The sequence below is a fragment of the Mus musculus genome, chromosome 6 (assembly GCF_000001635.26).
Source record: "Mus musculus strain C57BL/6J chromosome 6, GRCm38.p6 C57BL/6J".
NCBI classification, from domain to species: domain Eukaryota; kingdom Metazoa; phylum Chordata; class Mammalia; order Rodentia; family Muridae; genus Mus; species Mus musculus.
Window position 1 is genome coordinate 149,467,169 of NC_000072.6, and position 17,627 is coordinate 149,484,795.

Below are 17,627 nucleotides of genomic sequence, written 5' to 3' on the forward strand. Positions count from 1 at the left end.
TTCCCCCTAGTTCATTGTAAATACGTGTGTATGGGTGTAACTCAGCTATCTATAGTTCTAAGTATCTACTCTGGTTCTTCTTTAGGTCTCAAACTTCCTTCTTCCTAGATGATGGTAAATTCCTGTGTAGGGCAGTGACTTAACTTTTATTCAAAGTGATAGTGTAATGCCAGAGGCAAGTCTGAATGTCACTGAATAGGCAACATTCTTCCTGAATTCTAAGCCCATGGTGGAGATAGGAAGTTTCTTCATCTGTTTGTAAGTGGCTGCTCTCCGATTTGTCCTCTTTTGTGCACTCAACACAGCTTTCTGGTCACCACTGTCAGGGCACTCACAGGTCACAGGTCAGCCTGTCACATTGGAAGCTAGCATGCTCTTGTAGCATTCTGTGGAAAAAACAGAAACATTCCCCCTTTTCCCCATATTAAGTATCTGAACAGGATCATGGCATGTGCCAATAAGTGGATCTTTTTTATTTGCCCTAGACATTATTATATCTAGTTTTTTTTTTAAATAAAAATGTGACCTAAATAATGTGCACAAGGATATAATTTCCCCCTTCTCTGTTTTTAAAGAAGGTATAGTTTTTAAAGTTTTACAATACCCTGTCTTTGAGAATTATAAAATATCTCAGTAACATGTGTAACAGTAAATTGTTGACAAAGCATCTCTTGGAGGTTTTGAAAATAAAAATTTTTGAAGCAAATAAATTTTTCTTTCTTAGATTTTCTGTAACTAAAATCTTAAATATTAAAAATATATTGTTCTTGCGCGCGCTCGACTGGCCAGGAAGAACGACGCTGCAACAGGATCCTTCTGCACACGTTTATTGGGAGAGCTCGATTGTAGAGGCGAAAAGACCCTGAGCCCAGAACTGGTGCTGCTTACATAGGCCTAGGAGAGGCGTGTCTCACATCTGATTGGTTAACTTGTCTTGGCAAAAGAACCTTCACTGCCTATGTATGTGTGGTGGCCAGCAGTAGCCAACTGCCACTCTGCAACTGCCACTCTGCAACGGCTTCCCACATATTTTCTCTGAATTTTATGGAGCAATAACTACTCCCCAGAACTTTAAACTTCCCTTTAGATATACTGAAAGATTTAAACTTTTTGCTTCTTGTATTGAAGCAGACAATAAAAATTTCTTACATATTGTAAAGCTATGTTAGCCATACCTACAGGCAAAATTATCTAGTGATTACTGAAAGCAAAACTCTTTGAATTTAAGCATTATTTTAAACATCTGAATAGATCTGCAACAAAGCTAAAAAGAAATTCCCTTGAACACAGGGGAAACTTTCTTAGGCACTGTTTGCAAAATAAAAGAAGGCCACAAGCTTCCTTCAGGCTGTCTTGAGCCCTGCATTAACATTAATCTGAGCATCTTGGCCCTCCTACAATAAGAACCGGTTTTAGAGGAACAATTTAACTGTTTATGCCTCTAATTTTTGATACTCTTTCTTAAGATGACCTACAGTTAAAACGTTCTTCACAACTTTAGTGCTGTGAAAAAATTGTCTGTATTGCAGTTTCCTGCCAGGCAGCAACTATAGCCAAACTGATTGTCTGAGGGTCTAATCTATGTACAAAGAAAAACATAGCTAGATAACTCTGTCTCAGTTTTGTATGAAGTGAGCTGTATTAGCACTGGCATAAGATGATTACTCTTATAATTATCTTAATTATAATATACAGGTGAATTAAAGATCTTAAATTTGAAATCAAACTGCAAGCTATAGTCAATGGAACACTGGCAATTTTAACCATAATTTTTAAGTTTCCGTTGCAATATTAGAATATATCTATAACTTTTGGAAAGCAAGACACAATTTTAAACAATGTATTCTCCTTAAAATCAATACTAGAAACATCACTATCATGTTACGAAGTTTGGCTGCCAATTCATGAATGCATGACAGTGCAAATTTTAATGTTTCATTAAAGAAACATTGTTTTAAAAATCTTATCTCTATAAGTCTACTTTCTAGGATAAGAATTACATAAAATTTTATCTCAATTTAGAAGTATCTTTAGAGGACTAGTTTTCTGGGCTGGTTTATGCCAGGTGCTTTTGTTTGAAAATGACTCTAGCCCTGAGTTACTACTTTTAAGCTAACTTTGTAACCAGTGTTACACCTTTTAAATCATACCCAAATAACTTATAAGCCAATTCTCTATGACCAAGACATGCAGATCATATTTATACCTTTAAGACCAATCAAAAACCAAATGAAGTGGCTCCACGAATCTTATAAATTTAGATCAATCAAAGAATTTTACTTTTTATAGTTATAATTATAAGATAAAAACACACTTTGTCATTTGCTAAACACAATAATCACAAAATTGCAGAGAATTTTTTAGGAAAAAAAAAACAACTATCAGCTTATTTGCCTTAGAACTAAGAAGTTGCAGATTCCTTTTCTTTAAAAACAGTTTTTTCAGCAGGACCTCTCCTGCTGTGCTTGATTTTTTGCTAAAGTGAGGGGCCTCTCTCAGCCTCTGTTGTATAAACTGAGAGTGAATCAGCAGGTAAAGTTTTAACCATTTTTTTTTCTTTTCAACATGAAACATAAAACAGTCAGTCATTCAGACAATGAAACAATCATTCAGACAACAAAACAGAAAATATGCATGAATTGACACGTGATTGGTGCACCAAACATAGACAATACAAAGAGGGTAGAGAACTTCTCCTGTAGGGGCCATAGAGGATAAAACAGGGCGTCCCCCTCCCCCCCGCACCCCCCCCCCCCGATTTCTCTCTGTCCCTGGAAGAGTTCTAAAATCCATTTTCCTCTCTCCCTTCCTTTCCTTTCCTGCTTGTAAAAGGCAGCTTGTCAAACCAAGATTAAAATCCAAAATTTTCTAACAGCTTCTGGCAAGCATCCAAAACTTCTAATTTATTTAATCTGAGGGCAATTTTTTGAGAAAACACACAATCTCTATACACTAAATGTCTCAAATAGCCTAAAAGTTTACCATGCTGAATCTTTTTTGAAGCCATCATCAGTCCACACTTAGTCAAATATTTTATAGCCATCTGCAAAAACGCTCTCTATTTTCTGCAACCAACAAAAACACCATCGACAAAATGAATTATATATTTTAGGAAATGATTTCTTAACTTCCAATAAAACCTAATCTATGAATTTTTTGACACAATGTAGGATTGGGGAGTTGTAAATAAGGTAACAGTAAGAATTGAGCTATATTTTGACCTTTATGAAGTCTCTTTTTATACTTTAACCATAATTTAACCATAATTTTTAATTTTACCTAAAGTATCAGAATCCACAACTTGAAGTTTTTCTTATAACTTGGGCTGTGTCCTATAATGAGCTCCACCTAAGATCCACTTAATCTTAGAAGCCAGGGTCTAAGATTCGTGCCCTTGCCATAGTTTTCAAGAGCAAGTTGTCGGACTAACAGACCCTCACTTTTCTTAGGTCCCAAAATTCTCTCAGCTGCTTCCTGCAATCTGGCAACGAACTGCACATAGGACTCTTGAGGCCCTTGTATAATCTTGGTTAGGGGCATAGTTAGTGCCCCTGTGATCCGTCCAGCATATAGACATAGACAATACAAAGAGGGTAGAGAACTTCTCCTGTAGGGGCCATAGAGGATAAAACAGGGCGTCCCCCCCGATTTCTCTCTGTCCCTGGAAGAGTTCTAAAATCCATTTTCCTCTATCCCTTCCTTTCCTTTCCTGCTTGTAAGAGGCAGCTTGTCAAACCAAGATTAAAATCCAAAATTTTCTAACAGCTTCTGGCAAGCATCCAAAACTTCTAATTCATTTAATCTGAGGGCAAATTTTTGAGAAAACACACTTTAATAATAAGTCATCTGACTTATGAATACTAAAATTTGGAAAAAGCTGAGCCAAGACACAATAATCTCTATTATTTATAAAATCTTGTATAATAATGTACCGTGTAAGGCCCGTGGAACATGCCAAAAAGGTATCATTTGGGGCAAGAAGATAAGAAAACCCATTTTTATTTACTCTAAACGTGTTATTGCAAATCTCTAGCAAGGGCTGCTGCGGAAGCATGCCTGGGCCCAACACACAACTTCCTATCCCAGAGAGTTCTGTCAAGGTAAGTTGAACTGACTCGAAGGGAAGCTGCCTAGCATCTGAAAGCAGGGTAAAATTTCCAAATAAGGCTATGCTCTCATAAAAGGGCGGGGAAGCGAAAAGCACATCCAACAATCTTCAAATTCTGACGCATTATCTCTTTGTGTCTTATCCAATAAGGCTAAAGCAGAAGCATTCAATATAGACCACAGTAAATCAGTGGAAGAGGGGGGCCGCTCACTTTCGTCCAGGCCCATCGAGGCCTAAGTTCATCCAGGTCTGTGTGCTCGGCCATGGGCCGGCCTCCCGTTCTGTGCCAGCGATGGCAGAGTGTTCTTGCTCAGACCCACCGCCTCAGGCTGCAGAAGCCCCGAAGGCCCAGCTTTGGTGAGGGCTCCTGGTGTCTGCAGGGTAGGGGCGTGGGCCGAGGGTGTGAGGGGCCCAGGGCGAAGAAGGCCACATTCCTGAGCTCACTGCGCACTCTGCTGGAACCCTGCACCATCTCCCGTGGGGGGTAGGGGGTTGTCTGCAGTTGTTAGTTGTAAGGCAGCCCCGATAGCCAGGTTGATAGACTTAGAAACATCTACCTCATTACAAAGCTTGATCATACCATTTATATCTAAACTCTTGGTTTTACCTCTCAGGGCAGCCCTACATGCCGAATTGGAGTTTTCAAGAGCAAGTTGTCGGACTAACAGACCCTCACTTTCCTTAGGTCCCAAAATTCTCTCAGCTGCTTCCTGCAATCTGGCAACGAACTGCGCATAGGACTCTTGAGGCCCTTGTATAATCTTGGTTAGGGGCGTAGTTAGTGCCCCTGTGACCCGTCCAGCAGGTCCAGTTATTCGAGGGTCTCGAGGGGACCTCCTCCTAAGAACCAAATGGGGGGTAGAGAGGGACTAAGGCCTTGTGCGAATAACGACACGGAGATGTTCTGGAATGCATCAAAGCCCCCAAATGTATTTGCCAGGCCCAAGGTTTAAATGCACAAGCAAAAGGGGAAGTGCCTTTCAGCAGGAAGGATGGGGCAGTAGAATTGCACAAGGAAAAGGGGAAGTACAGATACTTATCAGCGGGAGGGATGGGGCAATACAAGCAAAAGGAGAAGTATTTATCAGGGGGGGGGAATAGAATTGCACATTCTTAGGCAGTTACACGGGGAAGCAGGAACTTGGTGGTATCAGGGTGTGGACAGGACATCGGAGATGACTTAGGGCTGGAACATCCCATGGTTGTTCTTGGAATCGATGTGTCGGTGGCCCGCTTTTGACCCCTTTTCTTCTTGGGGGGGGGGGGAGAGGCCCAATTTAGAGATCAGGACAATAGTGTTGTCTTAATAGCTCTCAACACCCCTGCAGCAGGGACAGCACGCCAAGCTCCCAGGGCTGCCTGTGCCATCTGGGCAAGGATACCAGGGGAGAGCTCTAATTGTTTTATGTCTGCAGCGAAATTGCCTTTACCACAGATTTTATCAGCAGTCCAGGAGGCTGTCTTACTAGTAGGATTCTTTCTATTATTTGCAGCCAAATTTTCTCCTTTGTCCACAAACTCTGACTTCCAAGTTAAATATTGGCCTCTAGTGAGACAGACTGAACAACTTTATTCCATTCATTGGGTATCAAGTAGCCTTTTCCTGCTAAACCTTCTAATATAGATACTGTGAATGGGGCATCGATAATCGATGACGGCTGATCGGGAGTTTTCTAAAAAGTCTTCAGTAAGGGCTAAGAGGCGGGCGCCTTCTCTGCCCTCTCCTGACTGTTTAAGGAGATCTCTGATGATTCCCCAATTGCTAAAAAAGGACTCAGGGACATCTTCTCCTTGTTTTATCAAAGCATTAATATCTTTGCCTACTTTATTCCAAGTTAAAAGGTATATTTCAGAACCATTCAATACCAGCCATGGACATCTCTCGTCCACAAAACAAAAAATTATTAAATCCTTTTTCTTTAGCTCTTATCCCTCTCTCCTAAAGAGACCCCTTCATCTCTTGACTAAAAACTGTCTCTTTGGACAGAACATTCCCCATGGTTAATGGGACAACAACTGAATGCCCAGGCTTACCTCTCAACGTGACACTCAAGCAAAGTGGCAGGGGAACTGTCTTACTGTCTCATTGTCTGTATGGTACCTCTTGAATCCATTGTCCGGAGGGCGGTCGTACCTCGTGCCCCACGTCTGGCGCCACTTGACCCATCCAGCAGGTCCAGTTATTCGAGGGTCTCGAGGGGACCTTCTCCTAAGAACCAAATTGGGGGGGGGGGTAGAGAGAGATGAGAACCTTGTGCGAATAACAACACGGAAACGTTCTGAGTTGCATCAAGGCCCCAATGTATTAGCCAGACCCAAGGTTTAAATGCTCAAGCAAAAGGGGAAGTGCCTTTCAGCAGGAAGGATGGAGCAGTAGAATTGCACAAGCAAAAGGGGAAGTACAGGTACTTATCAGCGGGAGGGGTGGGGCAATAGAATTGCACATTCTTTAGGCAATTACACGGGGAAGCAGGAACTTAGCAGTATCAGGGTATCTTCAGGTCAGGACATCCAGTGCTGACTTAGGGCTGGAACAATCTGTGGTTGTTCTCAGAACCGTGTGTCGTGACCCGCTTTTGACCCCCTTTTCTTCTGGGGGGAGAGGCCCAATTCAGAGATCAGGACAATTGTGTTGTCTTAATGGCTCCCAACATTTTTTGTTTTTTTGTTTTGTTTTGTTTTGTTTTGTTTTTTGTTTGTTTGTTTTTTTGAGACAGGGTTTCTCTGTATAGCCCTGGCTGTCCTGGAACTCATTTTGTAGACCAGGCTGGCCTTGAACTCAGAAATCCGCCTGCCTCTGCCACCCAAGTGCTGGGATTAAAGGCGTGTGCCACCACTCCCGGCCAGGCCCAGTTTTTAACTTTCACATCCATTGCTTATTTAGATCTTTATTGATATTCTTTTTTTCTGTTAACAATGTATGCTCTGAACCTTAATACCATACTTTTATGTAGGACAGAGAGATAAAGATGTATGAATATATGAGGTCAGTGGAGGTGAATTGTAGAGAATAAAAATATGTGTTAGAAAAGAATAAGAACAATATTTTTAAGAGTTCTTGTAAATTTCTGGCAAGAAGCTATCCCAGAGTTCAGCTTCAGCAGCTCAGGGATTCCAAGGAGAAAATGTAGAGTCGACTACAAGAATACGCAGAGACATGTTATGGATCTAGGAAGCTCGAATTTTCTCTGATTTTATTTTTTCTTTTATCCCTCATATACTACTCAGAACAAAAGTCTTTATGCAGAAAAAAATCATCTCATAGTCACAAGACATATATTAAAAATAATTTCCTCAGAAACCCACATGTGGTTAAACACCCCCCCCATTTTTTCCCATAATTACATCTTTACCCCAAAACAATAATTCTGTCATTATTGATTGACAAAGTTAATGTAAGCCAAGTATATTTCAGCCAGTTTTCTTGTACTGGATGGCCTCAGTTTGCAGTAACTGTATGCAGACCTTTGGTTTTGTTTTATTCTACAAAGCTTTGCTCAGCTAGCCTAATTAACCATCTACTTTCTTTTTTCCTACTCATATTAGGGTAATTCTTTTCCTCTTACAACTCTGTTTTCTTGAGGTGCATAACAAAAACTTGTAATTACATTTGTAAGCTACATAGCCAGAAGACACAGACCTAACCATAGTTACAGGAACTTGATTGCTTTCTTTGATCACTGGCCTATCTCCCACAGGCAAGACTTGTGGGCTTACAATGTCTGAAACTTCCTTGTTCTTATTTTCTATTACCAATAAGTCTTGCATCCAGTTGGGGGAAGGTATTATCTAGGCTTACTGCTATCTTCTATATATCCCTCATTAGAAGCCCTAACCACCTGTCTTTAAACTATTCCCAGAGTTCAACTGAATCATCATCATTCAGTCTTAACATTACCCTGGAGATATCACTTTTATTATTATATACTACAGTAAATTGAAAAGAGGAGAATGGGGATCTTCCATGAAGTAATCACACCATGCTAAATACAAGAAGAACACGATAGCATCAAGCATGATGAGGCCCGGCAGCAAGTGCCATTCTAGGCAATCATTTCTCCTACTCATCCTGGCCTTCCCTGTGTAAGGTACACTCATCACAGCTCTGCTAACAGGTGAGCCATACTACACAAGCTTCATCAGTGACTGTGGTTCCTCCAGCAGGCCCATTACCATAGCTACTGACAATAATTAGGAGTTCAAAGATTATGTAAGACATAACATTATTTGTAGTTAAGATTAGGTCATGTATTATAAGAGATTCACAGAAAAGTAGTTTGGGTTTTCTGTGGCAATTCTACAATCACAAACTTTCAGATTTATTTTTCCTCTCCCATTTGTAGGACTGGCTTACATGACAAAAAATTATGTTTCTAAATGCTTCTGTGCTCTAGCCATTATGTTTGTATCCTACACTGGAAGAAAGTAGATACCTCAAATGAATTGGTTCATTTTACACAGCTTCTCTGCCTTCTATCCACTAACTTCTGTTTACCCCCAGAAAACAGCAAAGTTAGGGAAAGTAGCTTTGTAGCTTGGGAACATGTTATCCCAAGGGGCATCAACATTATTGAATAAGAGGTGGGAAAATAATATGTCAATAACTTACAATCCTATTCACCGTGGCCGGCAAGGCTAGAGATAAAGGAGTAATGGGTTAACTTTAGTCAAGCCTATTTCTTACGTTGCCTGCCTTTTGTTTGTTTGTTTTCTCATTGGACCTGAGAAAAAGTTTTATGCATATATTTTTGTGGTTTTTGTTTTGTCAGACAGAATCTCACTATGCAGCGTAGGCTAGCCTGGAACTTATTACAGTCTTTTGAGTGTCTCACACTTGCTTATCTTTTGCATTTAATTGAAGTGGAAACTTCTAGTTCTTTGAAAAGTTAGTTATGCCAAATGGTATTTTACTGGGGCACACAGGTGAAATGATGTCTTGCTAAAGCAAATGTGAAAGAATCTTTTCCTGAAGCAGACATAGGTGAAAGGATGTTTGGATATAGCAAACACATGAAAGGACCCAGGATGAACAAATATAAATATGACCTCACAGACAATGGAGCACTGAGCTTTGGTTTGATTTGCTCCACCTCACTATTCTTCGCTAAAGACATGCATGTGTTGGTTTGCCTTACATATCATTGTGGAACTCAACTTGTGATAACTCCAACATTGAGAGAAACTCACCCAAGAACTAACTGCTTTAGAAGTTCCTGCGGCAGTTGCTGCTCTGCAGCTTTGCCTCAGGCTGGTTGGCAAGCCTGGTAGTTTCTTCAGAATTGAATTACAGATGTCTGGTGTCTGCTTGCTGAAAGGACTGGATGGTAGCTGCTGGTTTGTGCCTGGGGTCTGTCTGCCTAGAGGGCTGGTCTGCGGCTGCTGAATCATATTTGATGTTTGCTATGGGATTGAACTCACCCCCAAAGAACTATTGCTGAACAGGTCCACTTTCCCCATGTCCTAATAACTTCTCTCTTCCTCTGCTGGGTGGAAGGCTAGAGAAGAGTTGAACCCTTGTTATAAGTAGGTTGCAAAAAATTTATGCCTCCATTTACTGAGTTCTTTTACTTGGCACAGGTCTGTCATAGACAGACAACATGGTGTAGTTGGTAGGTAGATTCTGCTACTTATCTTTGAATACTGTCTGTGCTACTTTATTCACCCACAGGCAACTAAACCTTGAATACCAAATTAAAATAATACTCTCTCTTACTATAAGACATTACTTTGGGCCTAGGCAGCTTTTAAAAATTGAAGTAATGAAGTAAAACATCCTGTTTTATGAGAACAATAAGAAACACTCAAAACATATAGCCAGTGCATATTATTAACCAATAATAATGCAAATGCCTAAATTCAGAAGAAAACAATAAAACCAAGAATGCTTCATTTTCTTCTTCTTCTTCTTCTTCTTCTTCTTCTTCTTCTTCTTCTTCTTCTTCTTCTTCTTCTTCTTCTTCTTCTTCTCTCTTCCTCCTCTTCTTCCTCCTCTTCTTCAAACATACGTGTGTGTGTGTGTGTGTGTGTGTATCTGTACATGTGTGTGTGTGCTGAGGTTAGAGGTCAACAATAGGGTTACTTTATTTTGGGAAAGGGTCTTTCAGTGAGCCTCAATCTCACAGATTGAGACAGACTGATTATCCAGCAAACCTCAGGAATTCTTCCATTTCTGCCTACCCCTTCCACCCCCATGTAGAGGAATTTTAATCCAGCAATTTGGCTATTCTGGCAAGGGATCATATCCAAAGACCCAAGTCTTGTGTGATTTGGCTGGAATACAGTCATACCCTTAGTGTACACCTTTAATCTCTCTGGTTGAAATATACATATGTCTTTAGTACACACTTTTAATCCCAAACAATGGCATCTAATTGAGGGATAGACAAAGTGATAAACCAGAGATTTGACAGAATGAGTCAAAGATAACACACACCCAACTCTCACAAGAGAGTACACAAGCAGTGCAGAGAGAGAATAAGACAGTTTGTGGAGATAGTATAGTAGAGTTTGGAAGTGTTGTACAGTTCAGCACAGTTGATTTTGTAGAGTTCAGAGGCAATTTTTCCAAACTGAGCAATTCAGAGAGAAGCTGAGAGAAGCCAGTTTGCTTGGAGAGGAGTTTTGAGCCAGAACAGCTTAATTGAACCAGTCAGAATGCAGAAAGATTTAGAAAGGGCAAGCTTATTCAGCAGTAAGTCTTGGAGGCTGAGAGCATTCTAGACCTAAGTTACCAGATGGAGACTGGAAACTGAAGCCTTCAAGGTCTGGGCTGGCAGAAGATTTGATTGTATGGATACTAGAAGCTTCCAGGCTTATGCCTGGATAGATAGAAATGCTCTGGGCTCAGCCTATGCCATGCATTTGTAAAGCCTGTGTACAGCTCTCATCTCATCTCCTCTTCTGAGGAAATAAAAACATTTACACCCTTAGTGTTGGGATTGCAGATGTGTGCTGCTTTGCCTGACATTTTTTACACAGGTACTGAGGATTGAATTCAAGTTTAATATATGTGTGGAAAGCACTTACCCATTGAGTCATCTTTGTAACCCTCTTTTTTGTATTTGATGAAAATGACTTTATTTGTTCTACATTGACAAAAGTGAATTACAAAAAAAAAAATACACTTCACCTTGATAATTCAACATCAATACTAATTACTGTTAATAAGGGAAGTCCAAACATTCCCTCATTATTTTCTTGTTTGGGTTTTCACAAAAGACTTTTTTTTTCTCCCTGGAATAGTTTGAAATAGCTGTTTTCCAGAAAACAAAACAAAACAAACCTCTTTTCTATGGTTCTATCTTCAGAAAAGAAGCTTTCCTTTTCTGAGTCTTAAGCTAGAATAACTCCCTCTGAGACAAACTTTTTGTGTAGGCAGACTATAGTAAAGGCTGATTCCAGTATGATTTCTCAGCTGAGTGGAATGAATGGTTTAATAAGTTCTCCAAAGAGATAGGCTTGCTTTAACATAAAATTTGTATATAAATAAAACATCTAGATTTCTTCATACAGTTTAATGAAGCCAGCAATTTTGTGTTCTAGTGAATAGGCATTCAACAAATACCTATTAGCAAGAAAGATGGAAGAAAGAAAGTGCCGGAAAACTACGGAAAAATGTAATTGGGGATAAACACTTGATTTTTAATCGAGAAAAGGAACATGAAATATTCCTGTTATAGTTAGGGCATCAGGAAATAACACAATGATCTAAAAAATAGTTTCTTTTTAATGTGCATTTAGTAACCAAGATATTCACTGGAGAAGACAGAGAAAAAATAGCCACCTAAGTTATATGTGTGTGTGTATATATATATTTGATTTTAAAACTGGATGTTGGTTCGGCACTGACTGCTTTTCCAGAGGACTCAGGTTTAATTCTCAGCACCCACTGAGTGGCTTACAACCATCTGTAACTCTATTTCCAGAGGGATCAGAGACCCTCTTCTGGTTTCTGTGGACACCAGACCTATAAGTGATGCACAGGTATACATGTAGACAAAATGCCCTTATACATAAAATAATAAAATAAAAATTAAAACATGACTCTGTAAGATATCTAGAGAATTTCCTTCTAGTTATAATACTACAAAGTATGTGTATTTCACTTTTATTTCTAGATAGATATGTTTTGCTAAGTAAGCAGGGTTTTTTTTGGATTTCTTGTTACACATATGTTTTTCCTTGTGTTGATTATTAAAGTTTATGTATTTGTATGGCTTAAGTAGTAGTAAGAGTCTAGGTTCTAATGTAATAGAAAGAAGCTGATATAAAGCCTCAGAAATACACCAGCCATATAATTATGGGATTATAGTCATCTATATTTTAATATCAAGATTTATTGATGAATAACACTGACAGAAAAGATAAGAACTGGAAATTTCAAGAGGGATTAAGGAAAGAAAGCTTCGAATATCTGTCAGAGGCACTTTACTAGGTTAGATTACAGATTCTACTATGAGACCCATAGTTGGGCAACAATGAATGTTCAGGACTGAGCAAGTGATTTCAGGCAAAGATTTGGAAATCTTGAGTTTATCTGTTTTCAAGGTAGAAGATGACACAAGTGGGAGCTTTTTGTATTACCCACATATTCTTTAATTACTTTACAAGTATAAAATAAATACATAAATATATACAAATCTAAAAACAAATAAATATAAAAATACTATTTTATAAATAAAAATACAAAAGTTGTAAATATTTTATAAGTATAAATTATAAATGTCAATATACATTACTCTCAGAAAGAAAAATTCTAAGATTTGTAGTCATATTTTTCCTTTAATAGTAATATATTTAAAAATATGTGTATATTACAGAAAGAAAATACTTCTATGTTCATTAAATTCAACATGAGAACAAGTTTACTCTTGTACAAATGTTATTATCTGTAGATTGCCACTTGTATGTCTTAAAAGAGACTTTCAGTTAGATACTGAAAATTCAAATATTAAAGAATTTAATGAATAAATATAGTTATGTTAGATTCCTCTTCCTTCTCAGTGGAACTCTCCTAACTTCAGTACCTTCTGAATACCAGTGAGATATCATGGGATATCCTTGAAGCAGACACACACCATTATGATTTATGGCTGACTTGGAAAGGAGTGGCATTAAAGAGATTGAGAGAAATTGATGTTTTATACAGAAAATAATTAGAATCTGTATTTTATGTCATCAGCAGAAATAAATTTCAGGTGGATTAGAAGACTTAAACATTAGGTTATAGCAGTGAAAGATGCAATATTGTAAGCAAAAGGAATAGATTTTGGAAATTTGTAATACAAAAGCAAATTGCAACAGAATACATAAGGAAGATTTCCAATATGTAAATTTAAAAGTAATATACAATATATTTTAACATGTATACACATGCAATGAAGAATAAATAAAATGAAAAATGTGATATTTGGATTGTGTTAATTTGGGCAGAAGCTGAGAGTACAATGAGGGAGATAGGAGCAATAAAATGTGGACAGACTTTTGGGGCTAACAAAGTCTGCTGTGGTTGCTGGAATTTGAACTTAGGACCTTCAGAAGAGCAGTCAGTGCTCTTACCTGCTGAGTCATCTCCCCAGCTCTGTTTTTTTTTTTTTTAAGTTATAAACATTTGTTTATTTTTGTTTAGTTTGTCATATGTTTTCTTTTATGTGTATTTACAAACTATCAAGGAAAGGAAAAAAAAATTTCTTGTGGCTTGAGAGATGGTTCAACTGTTAAAAGTGCTTCATGCTCTTTCAGAGGGTTTGAGTTAAATTCCCAGCATCCATACTGGGTAGCCCACAGCTTCCTGTAATTTTAGCTTCAGGATATTTTATGTCCTTTTCCAGACTCTGAAGGTACCTGCACTCACATATGCACAGACAACTGTCTAATAGACACAATTAAAAATAAAGCTTAATTTAAAAAAAAACCAAACAACCAAACAACCAAACAAAAAACAAGCTTGTCCAGATTCAGAAAGATAAATGGCACATATTTACTTGTGGAACCTGTATTTCAAATTTGTGTGTGTCTGTGTGTGTGTGTGAGAGAGAGAGAGAGAGACAGAGAGACAGAAAGAGAGACACAGAGACACAGAGACACAAATACACACACACACAGAGAGAAAGAGAAAGAGAGAGAGAACTAGATGTGATCATGAAAGATGAAAGGGAAGGAAAAGGATCTTAAGGGGGTAGGAAATAGAGAAGATAGTGGAATCCATATGACATATGAGTAGTAGGACTGTGTGAAGGAAGAGAACCACTGGGAGGAAGGGTAAGAGAGCACAGGAGAGGGAAGTGGGGAAAAGGAACAAATGAGAACAAAGAAAAGAATTCACGTATAAAGATGCACAATGAAACCCGATTACTTTACATGGTAACCTAAAAATTAATAGCAAAAATGAAAAAAATTAGGCCTTAAATTGACATATTTAATCAAGAAGCTATTGGGTATTGAATTGCGATAAAAATTTTCAGGAGTGCTAAATTAACTTAGAGGCTATTTAAGAAGTAATGAAAGTATGGTCCATGCTATCGTTGGCTGTTATGGACAGGGCAGCTTCTTTTGTAGTGTTATAGATGAGTGTAGATTCACAATTGAGAATTAAAGACATTAAAGTCTTCAGTGGCAATGCCCCACCCCCACCCCAGGAAAAAAGAAAGAAAGAAAGAAACTGTCTAGTCAGGAAGCTATTGAAGAGAGTTTTTAAAAATTGTGATAAAAATGCTTAAGTGTAGCTCTTCACAGATTATGGCTTCTGGCAGGAGTGTTGTAGGGAAGGACTCAGTTATTTTAAGGGGCTGGCCACTGGGAGTTTGACCATGAGTCATTGTGAACGCCCGACTTGCCAGCAAGAAAGACGCCACAACAGGATCCTTTTGCACGCTTTTTTTTTTTTTTTTTTTTTTTTTTTTTGAGACAGGGTTTCTCTGTGTAGCCCTGGCTGTCCTGGAGCTCACTCTGTAGACCAGGCTGGCCTCAAACTCAGAAACCCGCCTGCCTCTGCCTCCTGAGTACTGGGATTAAAGGCGTGCGCCACCACGCCCAGCTCTGCACACTTTTATTGGGAGAGCATTACTGCGAAGGTGAAAGACCCCAAACCCTAGAAATGGCGCTGCTTATATAGGCCTAGGAGTGGCGTGTCTATACCTGATTGGTTATGCTTTCAGTACCTTATTTACATGCCTCGGGCCAGGCAGTGACTCCGCAAAAAACTCTATTGCACATGCGCACATTGGTTGTTTACCCATATTCATGGGCGTCAGCTTATTGAAACTAGCGCCATCTTGTAATGGCGTTTGTGGCTTCCCACAAGTCATGGTCATGAGTATATGGGTAACACAAATTGAATGTGATTTGTTTGTTTGTTTGGGAGAGCGAGCACAAGGATGGGAGGGTGTCAAAGGATAAGCAATACACAAACACAGAGAAGCTAAGTAACAGGGGGGAGGAATCTAGTGGGGAACACACTGATCTCCTTGAAAATCTCCCTGGGGAAATAGAATAGATTTTATGTGTGCAGTGGTGGTGGGGACTGGAACAGGAGGATCAGGTGGGCAGGGGGAAGGAATGCAGGGAGAGACAGCTAGAATTGAGGGGTGGCATGGTAACACAGTACAATGGAAGCTTTCTAAAATTTATGGAAACAATCCTAAAGAAACTTCCTAGGAAGAACAACAATATCAACCAACCAGACCTCCCCAGAGCTCCCACTGACTAAGCCACCATTCAAGGAGAACACAATGGCTTGTCAGGCATAAATGGGAGGAGAGGTCCTTGGTCTTATGAAGGCTCAATGGACGCCCCAGTATAGGGGAATTGATGGCTGGGAGGTGGGAGTGGGTGGGTGGGTGGAGGAACACCCTCATAGAAGCAGGGGGAGGAGGATGGGAGATAGGACAGGAGGTTTCGGGGGTGGAGGGTGATCCAGAAAGGGGATAACATTTGAAATGTAAATAAAGAAAATATCCAATTTAAAAAAATAAAAGAAACCTCCAAAAAACAGGGGATACTGAGTCCCTGTGAATTTTTTTTCTTTTAAGTCTATCACCCATTATTGGTCTAGCATTATTGCCAATGTACTAAAGAATTGATGCAATTATTATTTTCTTTCTTGGAAAATTATTTGTGGGTGTTTTCTAGAAAGAAAACTATAACATAAAATTTGATGAACTACAGGATGTGTCTAAACAATGTAGCATAAAGAACCTAAGAATATTTCTAAGTTTTCTTTGACTCATACATTTTTTCAAGATATTTACTTTTTTTTTTTTTTTTTTGGTTTTTTTGAGACAAGGTTTTTCTGTATAGCCCTGGCTGTCCTGGAGCTCACTCTATAGACCAGGCTGGCCTCGAACTCAGAAATCTGCCTGCCTCTGCCTCCCGAGTGCTGGGATTAAAGGTGTGTGCCACCACGCCCGGCTGATATTTACATTTTTTGTTTACCTTACAATTGCATTTGAAGAGGTTAGAGGTATAGCTTATAACATGTACTTAGTCTAAGTGAGAGCCAGGTTTCAATCCTCCCAGACTGGGTATGAGTTATTACACATGTATGTATGTATATATGTATGTACACATGTATGTATGTATATTCATTTATTATTTTTTTAATCTAGCAGTATTTCAGAGTAGCTTTTCTTATATGAAAAACCAAATAAAATATTTGCCTAAATCTGTTCAATAATCTTGGGATGCACTCTCTCTTTCCAAATTTGCAGGCATTTGGGCAGTCCTTCTCTATCCACCGTAAAGTAGCTGAGGATGGAGAGACTCGGGAGGAAACACTTCTTCAGGAGTCTGCATCCAAAGAAGCTTACTATCTAAACAAGATCTTGGAGATGCAGAATGAGCTGAAGCAGAGCCGGGCTGTGGTTACAAATGTCCAGGCAGAAAATGAGAGGCTCTCGGCCGTTGTACAGGAACTGAAAGAGGTAAACAAGACAGTTCCCTTTAAGATTTGTCTTTCAAGATCTAATTGTCTTTAGAAATCCCCTTACAGAGACATGTGTTTCACCAACACTAGATGTTTTTAATCCAGTTAGGTTAACAATCAAACTAACCAATAGTGCCAAACTATAGACCAACTCTTTTAACACATGGGTTATAGTATTTTTTATTTATTTATTTTATTTATATGAGTACACTGTAGCTGTCTTCAGACACACCAGAAGAAGGCATAGGATTCCATTACAGATGGTTGTGAGCCACCATGTGGTTGCTGGGAATTGAACTCAGGACCTCTGGAAGAACAGTCAGTGCTCTTAACCACTGAGCCATCTCTCCAGCCCCCACATGGGTTATAGTAGTAAGCTTCTTTCTATTCAGCATGAAGATGATATTCCATCACCACAACCAGAGAGAGAGAGAGAGAGAGAGAGAGAGAGAGAGAGAGAGAGAGAGAGAGAGATATGAAACAGTCTTGCAATCTTGTCAGGAAGCCATTAAAAAGAACTCTTAAAAACTGTGAGAAGGATCCTGAAGTGTTGCTCCTCACAACTGATGGCTTTTGACAGGGGTGAGGTAGGGTGGG

The 17,627-nt window shown here is 39.1% G+C and overlaps 1 protein-coding gene across 14 annotated transcripts in view; it reads left to right on the plus strand.

Annotated features, from left to right (window-relative positions):
- Nucleotides 1-17,627, plus strand: part of Bicd1 (BICD cargo adaptor 1) — a 154,506-nt gene that overhangs the window by 58,345 nt on the left and 78,534 nt on the right. For all 14 annotated transcript variants that reach the window (XR_003956156.1, XR_869604.3, XM_006507014.4 and 11 more), the window contains exon 2: nucleotides 16,816-17,028. Coding sequence is in view for 12 of the 14 variants with exons in the window: in XM_006507014.4 (XP_006507077.1) it covers nucleotides 16,816-17,028 (213 nt within the window). In the remaining 2 variants the exon portion in view is untranslated. The remainder of the gene's footprint in view (nucleotides 1-16,815; nucleotides 17,029-17,627) is intronic.